Genomic DNA, 14,837 nt, shown 5'->3' on the forward strand with positions numbered 1-14,837 from the left:
TTCCTTTACTTCAGAATTGGAATTAGAAATGGGATCTGTGTGCAAATACAGCTGTGATGATGTCATTGCCTGTCCCACTTGCTCCAGCTCTATGAAGTAGTCAATGTGGGTGAGGTTGATCTGTGCAATCTGATCTTTAACATCATCTTTAACTTTGTAGGGAAACTGCCCCTGCTCCATGTCCCAAACTACACGTGACGACCCAATGTAACCCCAAGTCTCGCCCTGGAAGAGAATGAAGAGTATGTTCTTGTTGCTCGTATTTATAATCTCCTCCTTGTGCTTAAATATTGCTGCAGCAGCTGACATCAAGGTGACGATTCCTGATACCGCAGAGTTTGCACCTGGAGAAATGTTGTCAAACATTGTTGCCGCATCCATTCTTGCTGCTACTATAATAACAGACTTCTCGGGGATTTCTTCACTCATATTCATGGGCTTTAGTGTTCCCCAAATGTTATAGTCATACAGAGGATCACAGAAATTGTCTGTGCTTAAGGGCCCTATGGAAGCCCGCCTCATACAGACTTCCGAATTGGTTGTGCCAAACATGTTGGATTTCAGTTCCATGGAACACAAAGGCCAATCCCTGGGCATCCCATTCACAGGCTTGTTAAATTTTTCGAAACAACTATGAATATTATCGACTGAAGTCTGGTTGGTAATGAGGAAGATGGGGAATTCCCAGGAGGTGTAGAGCATGGATGTTCCGTTGGGGTTCCACGGCTTTCTCCTGCAGTAGCCAGAGTAGTTGGGGTTGCTTGAGGCGCTGTAGAGGCCCAGGTAATCATCGGGGCACTCCGTCTCCCCTGAGAAGCCGTCCAGGAGCTGCGTCTCGGGGTCGAAGTCCTCGGGCACCACCACCACCACCCCGGACACCTTCCCCGAGTCCCTGGCCCGCTCCAGCACTGCCTCCGTTAGGAACAGCGGCGTGAAGGCCAGGACGTAGGGCTGGTGGGGCCCGTGCTCGTACACCCAGTCGAAATCAGCCTTCTCCTCGATGACATGAAGGACCCCCGTGTTGCCGAAGAACTTGGACGTGCACCCGATCTCATGCGTGCCGTTGAACCTCTTAAAGCACGGCATGTCACCCTGGATCTCATCGTAGATCTTGTTCTTCACTCGCTCCCCCGCAGCGAGGAGGAAGGCGGCGCTAAGGGCCAAAACACGCAGCAGTGTCGCTGGTTTTCCTGTCACTTGCGACGCCATGTTTGTTGACTCAGCCGCTCGGGGAGAGCATCTTCGCTTTCCAATTTGCACTTTGCGAACGCCCTGGCAGCACTTGTTTCCTACAGCTATTCTGCCATTCGTAATCGGGAATATATGAATGGAACGGATAAAGGTGTGAAATAATATAGTTTTTTTTTTTCGAAATACACCATACATCATTCTTCAAATCATCTACTGTTCTTTTTTGTTATCATACTGTTAAATTGTCGAGTTCCAATAAAATCATCGTTGAGCTTGATGGAATGTTAAATTTAAAGCAAAAATAATATGAAGAGAATACATCAAAATCTTAATTAGTCTCCATTAAACATTCGCTAAAAGCACGATCCTCAGAACGAATATTTAGTTTATTAAACAAAAAATAGTTACGGTTTCCTTAAACATATCAGTATATGATATACAAGATACTGTTCCCTCTCTTCATATGGGCATATAAATAGAGATGAATATTTCAAATTTGACTTCAAATTTGAATTTCACAAAGCTTACACTGTAAATCATAACATGAAACAAATTGTGACTGGGAGAAACAATCACAGTTCAGTGAACTATTTCAAATCAACGGCATTTTCTTCTTCATTTTCTCCTTGTCTTTCACTTTCTAGCATTGCTATTTATTACTTGTTTCGTTATTTACAAAATTCTTACGGCTATGAGTATTATTTGCTCCTAAATTGGCCCATTCCTAATCCCAGAGGAATAAAAAGATCAACAGAAGCATTTCTCCAGAAAAAAAAGATAAAAAATTGAAAGCGAGAAGCTCGAAACTCTCTTAATATATACACATATCTATTCAAATGATAAATAATAACGTTTCAGTCCCATTCTCACCTCAGTCGCCATGGCAATTCGCCGTTGATACCGATCCCTTGGTTCTCACAGGCTGCTACTATGATATTCAGGCGAAGGGACATGGCTGACGATGCTCCTAATTAATAGGGGGAATGAATGGTACTCGTAGGATAAAGCTGAAGAATGAAGGAGAGGAAACCCGGTGCAGAAAACACAAAAGGAGACGGAAACCGTTGGCGTTCACAGCTGATCTGGTGGAGAACGGCGGTGTTGGCGAAAATTTTAGTTTCATTTTCTTTTATTTATCGTTTCTTTTGAGTAACGCATTAGTTATTTATATTGTTTTTATAATTGGTATTTAATTCTTCAGTGTTTTGTGTTCTATGTTTTTTTCTGTATTTGTTGGTTTTGTTCGTTAATTAGAGAGTCGCATCTTAACTATTTATTTCGTTCTTGTCTTTTTCTTTCGTGCTTCAGTACTTTACAGTAAGATGTCATTTCATACACACACACACACACACACACACACACACACACACACACACACACACACACACACACACACACACACACACACACACACACACACACACACACACACACATATATATACATATATATATATATACATATATATATATAAAGACATATATACATATATACATATATACATAGGTATATATACATATATACATAGGTATATATACATATATACATAGGTATATATACATATATACATAGGTATATATACATATATACATATATACATAGGCATATATACATATATATATATATACATATATATATGATATATATATAATTACACACACATATATGATATATATATATAATTACACACACACACACACACACACACACACACACACACACACACACACACACACACACACACACACACACACACACACACACACACACACACACATATACAGTCGACATACTAGCATACAGTAAAGCATTCCGTCAGGGCCTTCATGTTTAAGGCAGAAAGGAACTCAGTAAAGAAGGGGTCATTGTAGGGTTCTGTAGAGTATAAGAAAATGGGAGTGTGTTTCTTGGACGTTTTGATGAAATGGAATTAGAAAGAAAGGCGAGGGCCACTACTGACCAGGCTGAACTATACCGCAAGTGGAGGACTGGGGCAGGATGAGGGGGGATGTTTCCCTGATAGTTTATGGGTTCTATGCCGTACCTTGGAAATAGGTGTAAAGGAGATAATTGTGGAGACATAATTTTGCTTGCTGGTTTTAATTGAGATTTTGACTGAGCAAAGTAATTGAGCTAGTGTTTTTTTTTTTTTTTTAAGTTATAAAGGTTGATGTTTGTCTGGGGTATTCTGCTTGTAGCGATAACTACTCCATGCCGCACACTTCAATCGAAGTGCCTTGGAGCATTCAGTGTTCCACCATGGAACACATTTTGATGTGCATGGTCGGTTCGGGGAATGGCTGTGAAGGCAGCACTCAGGTTAATGCTTGTGAACTAGGAAAGCATATCTGATGGGGAAGAGAAGGAAGAGGGAGAGTAGAGAGAAAGGCAAAAGTATGTAGTCTGCTCTATCGAAACACCAGTGTCGGGGGTTGGGGAGCAGGTCATAGGAAGTAGGAGAGAGAAGAATAGGGAAGTGATCACTATAGGGACCAATGAAAGTCGATATGAAGGGAAAGAGAGCAAAGAGAAAGAACAAGGCATGAAAAGATTTGAGTGCGCATGTCGACGTGGGTGGGGCGATCTGAGTTGTTAAGGATAAAGTCAGTGTTAGAAAGAAATAAGGAAGGAGGGGGTAGTTGATGAAGAAATGTTGGATGAGGAGGAATTTTTCCTGGAGGTTGAGTATTGACCTGGATGGATGATTTAGACTGGACTGATGTGATAGTAGGCATTAAGTCGTAGTCAAAGGAAAGCCTGAGATTGGGGAATCAGGAAATTTGAAATCAGTGAGGCTATTTGATAAAGGGTAAGCCTCAATGCCAGCATTGATTGGGACCGTCTCAGTCTCCACCCCCCCCCCCCCCGGGAAAAACAGGCATGGGATTGGAAGGATAGATTTCAGAAAAAAGGGCATTATTTAGATTCTGTAGAGCACAGGTAGGAGATAGGAATGCGCTCTGTCTGATTTTATGGCAGAGGAGCGAGAAGAAAGGTGAAAGCCACTACTTACCTGGCTTAAATAATCACCAAGTTCAGTAGCTACTTGAAGACGCTCAGAGATGAGGCTATTGCGGATATGCAGAATGGGAGCATGATGAGGAGGATGTTTGCCTGATAGGTTCCGCCGCCAGACTGCAACTATCAGGAAAAATGGTTGGAGTTGGGAAAGTAAGGTTTCACAGGTTATAAAGTCAATGGGAAAGGAAGAGAAGTGTGTAACTGTGTAAGGTATAGTGGTTTGTAAGGGAAGTATAACAAATGGTATTTTATGATGGACAAGTATGGATGAGGCAGGTTAGAAAATAAGGGGATGATATAAAATGGTAATTGAAGGATGTGTGAGGAAGGTTTCTTGGAGGCACACAATGTATGGCTTATAGGAAGATAGAAGGTCAAGGCTTTGAGGACAGAAAAATTGAATATTCCACTGCAGAAGTTGTTATGAAGTAAGCAACGGGTAACAAGGGTAGAAATGGGTATCTTAGAAATGGGAAGAGGAGAGACCAGGGAATGAGGTAGGGGACCAGGAGAGGGTGTGTGTCAGGAGAGGGTCTGAAGAGGGACACTATTGTGACAAAAGAAATTTACGTGAGTTGCCAGGAGGGAGTGGGAGGGATAATGGGGAAGGGAACAAGTTTGGTGTAGAGGGAGGAGAGGATGGGGTGTGTTGGGAAGGAGTGGGGGGAAGAGGGGGAATATGAGGAGGAGGAGGCAGTCACTTTGAATGTAGATAGAATGAGGTAAAGGAATCGGAGGAGTATTTTCTTGGGTCTTAGGAAGTTTCCCAATATCCTCAAGGGTTTCTGGAGGGGAGTTGGGTGGGGAGGTTAGGGAAACAAAGGATTTTTTATGGGATGGGAGGTGAAGAGGAGATACGCATGTAAGTAGATGATGTTGGAGTGTATGTGGAATGTGGGTAAGGCATGGAGGAGCAGAAAGAGGGAGTATCTGGTTATAGAATGGCAAAAGGATTTGACTGGGAGATAGAGGGAGTAGAGGTGGGTACTGTTGGAAATGTAGAGGTAGTTTGGGTAGAGGGGAGAAGAGTGGAGCGATGGATATGTGCTTCTTGTCTGGCCTCTCATAGAGCAATACAAAGTGTGTATCTGAGAGGCACCACCTCAGACTCAAATTTGTAGGCAGGTCAGTTTCTGTAAAATAACATCACAGGACCTAATGCAATTGGCACATGTACGTGATAGTACAGGGCAATTATAATGTCAGCTTTTCATCCTTTCAAACGACTTTCACATATTAGGAAATGGATAGTAGAAGGGGTTCGAGAAGAGAAGGAGAGGGAGAGGGGAAGAGAAGATCGTGAAAAATTAGTTGGGTCAAGTGTGCCCAAGATAGAGGTAATCCCTGGCATTGGGAAGAAGGGAGAGGAGTGGAGCAAAGAACAGCACTGGAGTAGGTAGCAAGAGAAACACATTGTCGGCGTGCTTCCTGCTTAGCCTCGAGTAATGTGTGCGAAGGGAAGTTTGAATTATCATGGCTTAGTTGAGTACATAGAGGGCAAAGGGTTGTGGAGTCGCAGGGCTTTGTAGGGTGGCCAAAACACCAACATTACTGACATTGACGGGGAAGGGGTCGATATGGCTGGACAGGGCAGGACACTCCACCAATATAAACTTCTTGGGGGAGGTCATGTCTACTGAATGGTTAATCTTGTTGATGTATGACCTGTCGACCTCTCCATGGAATAGTGTAGCATCGTTATCAGTGAGGCACACAGAAAGTCAGCCTCTCATCCATTCACACCTTAGGTTAATGGTTAAAAGCAAAATAAATGTGCTAGACATCTAAGGTCATGGAGCACTATGGGAAGGTACAGTGAAGGGTAGTGGAGGACGGTTGAATTAGAAGTTAGTTGCTATATGTCAACTATCAAGATTAATATTGAAAAGGTTAAAGATGGGTAAAGGAGTTGATGAGTGAATGGATTAAGGTAGGGTTAGGTAAGGGGGATTAGATCAAGTGAAAGATATGTATACGTCTGAGGAAGGAGAACAAGTTGTCAGACAAAAAGTGTGAGATTCTGTAAGGATGTCTGATAGGTTGGGAGGTCGGTGAAGGGAGGAGAGGTGGTACAGGCTGCGTCAAAACGTGAACAGGACAACAGAAAGTGTGGAACTGAAAGAGGGTCATTACACTGGGAACATAAGGGCGGATCAGAACATGACATCAGATAGGAGTGTTAGACGGGTCTGGCCAATACGTAAGCGGACGAGAACCATCTCCCAACATCTGTTCCGATGAATGGAGCTGACCAGGAGGAGACTGATAGTTTTACAGTATGTAATTTATTGGTACGGAGACTCGACCAGAAAGAGTATCTGCCTGTTCATTATCGGAGATTCCAACATGACTTGGCATCCAGCAAAATCTGATAGATTTATGGTGTGTGGACAGGTAGAACAACTAGTTCTGGATCCTACAGACTAGGGGATTGGCCAAGTGCATAGACTTTATGAAAGTTAAGGAATTACGGTAGTCAGTAAAAATAGTGAAAGGAGTGAGTATATGTGTTTTAAGACATAAAGGAGTGCACACAGTTCTGTTGTAAGGACACAGGAGTTATTTGAAAGTGCGAATTGAATGGAGACATGACCAAGGAAATGGGTGAGATAGAAGGAGGGTTATCTGATTTTGGAGGGTCAGGGAAAACAGAGGAGCAAATACTGGGGTAAGGTATAAGCCGTGGAGGAACGGAAAGAACAGGAAATGGAAAAGGTGGGGAAAAGCGGAATGGGAGAGGAGGGTATCCCTGCGAACGGAGAAAGGAGTACATGGAGAAGAAGCTAAAGTAGGAAGTAGGGATAGTGGGATAGTTTGGTAAGGGAAAGTTGCTGGAAATGCGCATAGCATCGGAGAGAGAGAGATGGCATACCTAACTCAGTGTATAGGCTCTTAACTGGAGAGGAGCGGAAGGCGCCTAGGGATAAGTGAAGACTGCAGTGGGGATTGTATCAAGATGAGCAAAGAGGGAGGTAGAGACAGAGGAGTAGATATGGCCTCCATAATTGAGTGTGGAGTGCATGGAGGAGAATTTTGCGATCCCAGGATATATGGAAAAGAGTTCGTAAGATTCGGAGGCGGCGGCGAGCTTTTTCTTTAATGCAAAAGATATGGTCTCACCAAGATAATTTGGAGTCAAAAATAATGCTATGAAACTTGCCAGAGGAATGGTAATGGATTGGAGCGCCATATAAGAAGAGTGGAGGTCGGGGCCCTACACGTGCGCGAGAGAAAAGGACGGAGAAAGATTTGGAGGTAGAAAAACAAAAGCCATGGTTAGTGGCCCAAGAATATACTGGTGATATTGCAGACTGAGGGAACTGGCAGAGATTTGGTATGGATGTGTCAGAGCCAAAGATGTTTAAATTATCAACATATAGTGATGATCGGGCTCCTGGTGGTAAAACTGAGGCAATGTCATTAACGGTAAGAAGGAATAAAGTGGTACTAAGCACACTGCCTTGTGGGACGCCTTCGAACTGAGGAAGAGGCAATTTTGACCTGGAAAGTGCGTTTGTAAAGGAAAGACTTTATAAAGACACCCATGTTTCTGTGTAAGCCTAAGGAGGACAACTGTTGGAGAATATGGTGCTGCCATGTGGTATCATATGCATTTTCTAAGTCAAAGAATATGGCTAATACATAGTCATGGCATGCAAATGCAGATGTAATAAGTCTCGAAATGAGCAAGAGGGTCAGCTGTACTTCGGGCACGGCGAAAACCATACTGGGAAGGAGTAAGAAGATTGTGAAATTCAAGATAACACAAGAAGCGGAAAATAACCATTCACTATAGTAGTTTTCACAAGCAGCTAGTTAGAGCAATGGGGTGGTAATCTTGAGGGAGGGTACCCGATTTTTTGTGTTTCAAGAAGGGGAGGATAAGAGCTCGCCAATGAAAAAGAAAATTTCCTGACGTCCATATGTAGTTGTAAATAGTTAATAGGAAGGATAAAAAAGGAAGATAGAAGGTGTCGGAGCATACGAAGTGAATACTGTCAGGGCATTCATGAGTGTTGCGGCACAACTGTAAGGCAGTATTGAGTTCAGAGAAAAAAAAACAGCTGAAACTAATGTAGATGTAATTTAGGATTACATCTGTTCCGGATTGTACTACAAAGACAGGCGGATGCTCTTTTAAAGGAGATAAGGGCTGACCGTTGAATAGGGGTGCCTCGTTTGTAGCAGTAACTGTTCCAGCGCTTCAGTGCAATCGGAATAACACCATTGAACAAATTTGGAGGTATAAGGTTGGGAGACTGGCTGTATAGGCAGCTCTTAGGACTGTAGTAGTGAAACATTGTATCATATCTGAAATGGAAGAGAAGGTGGATGGAAGGGTAGGAATAGCAGAGAATGAAGTGAAAGTACGCCGGTCGGCTCTCTCAAAGCACCAGCGCGGGGAGTTAGGAAGTGGTACATATGAAGTATACCAGACATAAAGGGTGTGAGGACGAAACAAAATGGTAATTGGGAATTGGCGTAGGAGGATGTGTAAGAAAAGTCTCTTGAAGGCAGATAATGGATGGGTTATAAGAAGAAAGGTTTTGACGGAGGTCATGTCTGTGAGAACGGAAACAGCGAATATTCCAATGTAGAACTAGACTTTAGTTGATCTATGAGTGATGGTTAAAGTGCGTGTTGTAGAATTCGAAGGGAAAGGAGCTAGGGGGTGAGATAAGAAATGAGAGGGTAGAGGATCTGGGGAAGGGCATAGTTGTGACATAAGGGATTCACGTCTGCATCCAGGAGGGAGTGGAAGGGATAGAGGGGATGGCGGGAAGGTTAATGTAGGTGGAGCTGGAGCTGGGGGGGGGGGGGGTATGTTGGGAGGGAATAGGAGGAAGGGGTGTAGGAGGAATACGAGTAGGAGGAGGATGGATATCGACAGTCACTTTGAGTGTAATGGAGTTGGTTGGGGAGTTTTGTGAAACAAAGGTTTTCTTATGAGGGGGGGGGGGGAGGAGACTGGTGTCTGAAGAGTAGAGACAAGGCAAAGTAGGTGGAGGCGAGTGTGTGGTAGGTGAAGGGGTGGAACGTTTAGTCTGTCTGCTTCGGGTAGTGCAGGGAGGGAGAGGGGGTGTTGGGGCTGCAGTAGAGATTGGAGTGTCTGCATTTAGAATGGCAAAAGAATTTGACTGGGGAAGTTAGGAGGTAGAAGTGGGGAAGTAAGATGTAGGAGGGATAGGTATAGGGAATGGTGTAGGAACATCTTGGGAGGGAGGGGGAGGGGCAGAGCGAGCAACATTCCTGGAGTTGGGAGGAAGAGAAAAACCTCGTCGAAGTGCTTCCTGTCTGGCTTCACGTAGAGCGAGTCCAAGTCTGAATCTGACTTACCTAGGTGGTGCAGCCCCTATATATTCATTATGGCACATGTGCGTGACTGTGCAGAGCAGTTTGCTCGAGTATGGCCAGGTTGGGCACATAGAGGGCACCTAGCTGTGGAACGGCAATGTTTGGCAGGATGTCCTAAACGCCAACAATATTGGCACTGACGGGGAGGAGGTTGATATGGTCGGACAGGGAGGGATTATCCACCAATGTAAATATTAAAGGAAAGGGAAGGTCATGTCTACGGAAAGTAATATTGGCAATGTAAGTTGAGTTCTTATAATGGCCTCTAGGAGGAATGGAGTAGCACTGTACTGATATCGCATCAGTCCATGAGGTAGGCGAGTAAGTCTTCTCCACAGTCTGACCAATTTTTGTTATAGATAGGGCAGTTTGCTTGGGAGATAGAAACAGTTCCGGTGCAAGTATTGAGGGTTGGATGAGGCTCTGCAGGAATGGGGTTACCACAGAGATCAGTTACAGTTGATAACGCTATAGCTTGCTTTTCAGATGTTACTGTGACGAAACGGGAACGATCGGGTCAGCCACGGAAAGAGACTTTGCCTACTTGGTTTTGGAGACATTGCTGGAAGAGAAGAGTGTTGTCAGAGCTGTGGGAGGGATCACAAAAAATCGGTCCCATTTGGCTGGACTAAATAGAGTATTTAGGATATTTGTAATGATAGGGTTAGTAGGACTGGGGCATGTAGAAGAGAGGGAGGATTAGTATCAGTGGTTGGAGCCGTGGTCAAAGGAAAGGCTCCTAATAAGGGTAAAAAGTCTTCCATTACTGGTCATGGTGAGCCTGAAATGAGAGGGGAAGAGAAATAGTCTATCCCTAAGGGTACCCATAAGGAGTAAGGGCAAGGTAATTAACTAAGGGAATACCGTGCCCATCGCTCCCGGAGGCCATTCAGAACAGAGACAAAGCTCTCACACGTTAGGAAGTGGACAGAATAGGGGGATAAAGAAGAGCAGAAAAGGGAAAGGGGGAGAAGAAAGACCATGCAAAATTTGATGAGGCTAGGGTTCAGTTCCAAGGCAGGGCTTAATTAGCAGAAATAAATGTGTTAGAGATCAGGGGTCATATAGCACTATGGTAAAGAATTGTGGCGAAAAGGGCGGAAATGAGTTAATGGTCAGGATAAGATGTGTTAGATGTCAAAGGTTGAAGAACGCTGTAGGATAGAAAGGATATAGAGGGGGAGCAAACATAATACAATTTGGATTCGTTGGTTTTTATAGGACCATCAAATAATATGGAGAGTATGTCATGCTTTGGAAGTTTTGGATGTGTTCAAGAGTTTCTGGAGGGAAGTTAGATGGGATGGTCTGAGAAAAGTTTTGGGAGGGTCTGAGAAAGGTTTTCTTATGTGGAGGAGGAGGAGGAATAGATGTCTGAAGGACGGAGGGAGATATGGGTGTAGATGTGGTAGGAGAAAATGGGGTGGAGTGTTTAGATTGCCTGGTGCGACAGTTAGAATGAGAAGGGATAGGCACCGGGGAAGTGGTAGAGATTGAAGTATCTGGATTTAGACTAGAAAAGAAATTTGACTGAAGGAGAGAGGTAGAGAGAGGGCGAGATGCTGAGACTTTTTGAGAAGATAGGAAGGGAGGGGAGCACAGTGAAGTACAGTTTTGGAATAGGTAGAAAGAAAAACCTCCTCAGCATGTTTATTGTCTGGTCTCACGAAGAGTAAGGCCTAGTTTGAATCTGAGAACTGCTACCTCAGATTCGAGCTTGTAGGCAGGGTAGCTCCTATAAAATACATTATGGAGCCACCACAATTTGCACACGTGCATGAATGAGCAGAGCAATTTGAATGGTCATGACCAAATTGGGCACATAGAGGACAGCAGGCTGTGAAGCAACAGTGTTTGGCTGGGTGGCCAAAACACTAACAATTCTGACATTGTCAGGAAAAATGGTCAAACAGGGAAGGACACACCACCCATATAAACTTCATGGAGGAGGTCATGTCTACGGAAGCTAATCTTGGCAATGTTGGTGTAGGACTTACAGTGGCCTCTGAGAGGAATAGTGTAGCACTGGACTGCACTGCATCACAGTCGCGAGAAGTTGCAATTGTCGCCTGGAGGTTACTGCTGTGGCTGGGCACCACGGCGGGTAAGGACTAAGACGAGTCAGCACCAGCTGACACACGTTAGCGAGTCGGCATTAGTCGACACAGGCCGGGCTCCCCTCATTGGCATAGCCCGGGCGAAGCTCAGCTTCGCATATCGGACTTATCCTTATGCATCACAGTCAGTCAACAAGGCATTCAAGGAAGTCGTTTTCAAATTTTGACCAGTCCTTGTTGTAAACAGGAAAATCAACTGGGGAGACGGAAACAGTCTTAAGGGAGGAAAGAAGTCAGTCAAGGTAGATAGTGCACGAGCTTCAGACTCAGATGTAACTGTGACAAGGCATGAACAGTCAGAAAAACTGTGGAAGACTGTGGAAGAAATCTTTGCCTACTTGTTTTTGTAGACTTTCAGAATATGGGTCTTTAGGGGACCACAAAGAATCGTTCCCACTTGGCTGGGCCAAAAAGGGTACTCAAAAGGTTTGCAGAGATGGAAGCAGTAGAAAGATGAGAGCAGGAGGAAGATGGGATGGTATGGAGAAAGGTAGTACTATTGGGAGGACAATAAGGATGAAGGGGGGTGGGGGTAGACAATGAAGAAGACGGTGCATTAGGGTATGAAGTGGAGGATGTTGGGAGAGAGGAAGGGGTGTATTCTGAAGGTTGAGTAATGACCTGGATGGATGATTCAGAATAGATAGAGTTAACAGTAAATATTAAGGGGGTATTAGTATCAGTGGTCAGAGCCGTGGCCAGGGGAGAGGCAGGGGTTGGGAAACTTTAGATTGGCTAAGTGATTGGATCCAGTTGCATCACAGCAAAGACACCAACAAAAAATCAGGGCATTAGGATTACATGAGCGGCCACTTTGCTGGGTGCCTGCTTGTAGGCTAGCCACATGTGAACATGTGTGCACAATGACAAGACTCTATGCCTCCTAGTTGCAAAGTTATTTACTCTTTTTCTGCATAAATGTTTTTAGACTTTTGGCCATTTTCCAGTGTTCATATTTCCCATTTGATTTGCATTATCCAGATGGTAATTTTTTTTTTTTTTTTTTTTTTTTTGTAAAGACTCCAATAATCTCTCAAAGTAGTCTACAACTCAGTGCATTGTTTTTTTGTTTTTTTGTTACTTTTGTCATTTTTCAATTTTTTTTTTGTAATATTCAATTTTCTGTAAAGCAACCTGCATTGCCACTCAAGGCACTAGGAATATGTTGTTGAATATGGTAATGGAGTCCTCCATACAGCCGGAGCTCTTCCAGTCACTGCTCTCAGACATTTCATTCCACACTCATACATCGATAGGAATAAAGCAAAATCGCCAAATATGTAAATTAAACCTCCCAATAGGCTTGTGTGTTCATAGTGAGTCTTTTCCATCACCCTGGCTTTCAGCAGCAACACTCATGATGGCAGGTTCATGTCATCCAGCCTACAGCCAGATTTTCCTGTGACCGCATGTTCCTATCACCTGCCCCACCTAGATTTATTCATGATGTGATGGTCACATCACCCAGATCCAACGAGTTAATGCCCCTAACAAGGGTAAACAAAAATCATAATTGGTCATGGTGAGAAGAAAAACATGAAGAAGAGAAGGAAATGGAAAGACAAAAATTAGTTAAGGCAAGGGCCAAGGTCCAAGGTAGGGGTGATCCCTTACATTGGGCCCTAGCCTCTGTCTCCTAAGCCCCCTCACAACAACAACAAGCAAAGGATTAGGGGAACCAAAGCAAGGGCAATCCCAAACATTGGGCCTCAATTTCTCTTAAGCCTCATGACGAAAAGAAGCAAGAGAGGGGAGGGGGGGGGTGAAGGGGAAGGACTTAAATCCTTGCATCAAGGGCTGAGGGCCAAGGAAGAGATGATCCCCAGCACTGGATCTGTCTCCCCTATGGCAACAATGGGTATGGGGGGGAAAAGGAATGAAAGAGCAGAGAACAAAAATAGTTTTTTTTAACCCATTGCTGATAGGCATGCCATGCCATGCCCACCATGAGTTTACTTGTTTAATTGTTTTTACACATAGATGGCTACACTTGTACTAAGTCACCAATGAGCCAATTACGAGTACTGGCTGTCTCGCCCGTTCACCCTTCTCTTTAATTTTTGAAAATATTTTACGTTATCTTATTTTGCTATTACTAATGTTTACAACATTATAGTAATTAAAATGTTTAAATTAAAAATAACACCATCAGTATTCATATCACTACTAAAAAATACATTTTCCCGAAAATTCAAGGAAAGGTGAAATCAGGTAAGGTAGAGCCATCTACGTGTAGAGACATTTCACAAAAAAAATATAAAAAAGGAGTACAGCATTTTCCCCATTTTTTATTAATTTTCCCCAGGGGCAATGGGTTATATACAGTCTCATAATAATGGTAAAAAGTGGCTATAGAAAGAATAGAAAATAAGAGGAATATGAGACTGAAAGCAAAGGAATAAAATAAATGCATGGGATGGACATGTAGTGGGACAGGTTACTCTCCCATATTCTTTCTTGTTTTATAGAAACAATACACTTAATTGCCATTTCAAATTTTAATACACATGTTACAATCTTTTTTTGTTTTTGTTTTTTTCTTTAGCATATTGTGGTTGTGCTATGAAACAGTTGGCTAATACTTCAGGCTCATAATTTTGACATCCCTCAAGTCTGGCAACCCCTGAAATTTTTTTAAGTATCTAGGCTAAACTCAACACATGAGACTTTTCTGATGCACTGTTCTATGTTCTCTTTTGGTGTTGTCATCCTCTACATCATGTCTCTGAGCTTTACTGTCAAATTAAAAACCAAATTAGCACTTCCACCTTCAGAAACAATGTACATTTTACTTAATAAAACCATGTGAGACATGACATGATAAAAAATATGATATACAAGGAATGATGATTGCATTGATGATGACTACTACTGATGATGTTGATAATGATGATAATGATGATAATGATGATAATGATGATGATGATGATGATAATGATGATGATGATGATGATGATGATGACTGGTTGTAGTAACAGCAGTTGTCAAATAAATAAAATACTATTAGTACTAACAATGTTAACAGTTTAAAGTAAAAAATATGTATATATCATGTTTTAGTGCAGGACAAAAGATATTGATGATATAAGAGTAAAAAAATACAAATCAAATGCAACAGTAACAACAACAATCTTTCCAATATCACAAACTTTG

At 42.9% G+C, this 14,837-nt stretch overlaps 2 protein-coding genes across 4 annotated transcripts in view; both read right to left on the reverse strand.

The window, feature by feature from the left end:
* The window catches only part of LOC125041752 (nicastrin-like), a 2,357-nt gene extending 1,027 nt beyond the window's left edge, over positions 1-1,330 (reverse strand). The window contains exon 1 of the mRNA XM_047637002.1: positions 1-1,330. This exon is cut by the window's left edge and continues 1,027 nt beyond it. Within this exon, the coding sequence (XP_047492958.1) occupies positions 1-1,209 (1,209 nt within the window). The 5' untranslated portion in view covers positions 1,210-1,330.
* The window catches only part of LOC125041753 (dihydrofolate reductase-like), a 16,486-nt gene extending 11,104 nt beyond the window's left edge, over positions 1-5,382 (reverse strand). The window contains exon 1 of one of the 3 annotated variants that reach the window (XM_047637006.1): positions 4,205-5,382. Coding sequence is in view for 2 of the 3 variants with exons in the window: in XM_047637003.1 (XP_047492959.1) it covers positions 2,062-2,144 (83 nt within the window). In the remaining variant the exon portion in view is untranslated. Of the gene's footprint in view, positions 1-2,061; positions 2,313-4,204 lie in introns of those variants that run through there. The other 2 variants (XM_047637003.1, XM_047637004.1) reach the window with 2 other exon arrangements.
* Between the last annotated feature and the right edge of the window lie 9,455 nt (positions 5,383-14,837).

The sequence above is a fragment of the Penaeus chinensis genome, chromosome 31 (assembly GCF_019202785.1).
Source record: "Penaeus chinensis breed Huanghai No. 1 chromosome 31, ASM1920278v2, whole genome shotgun sequence".
Lineage (NCBI taxonomy): Eukaryota > Metazoa > Arthropoda > Malacostraca > Decapoda > Penaeidae > Penaeus > Penaeus chinensis.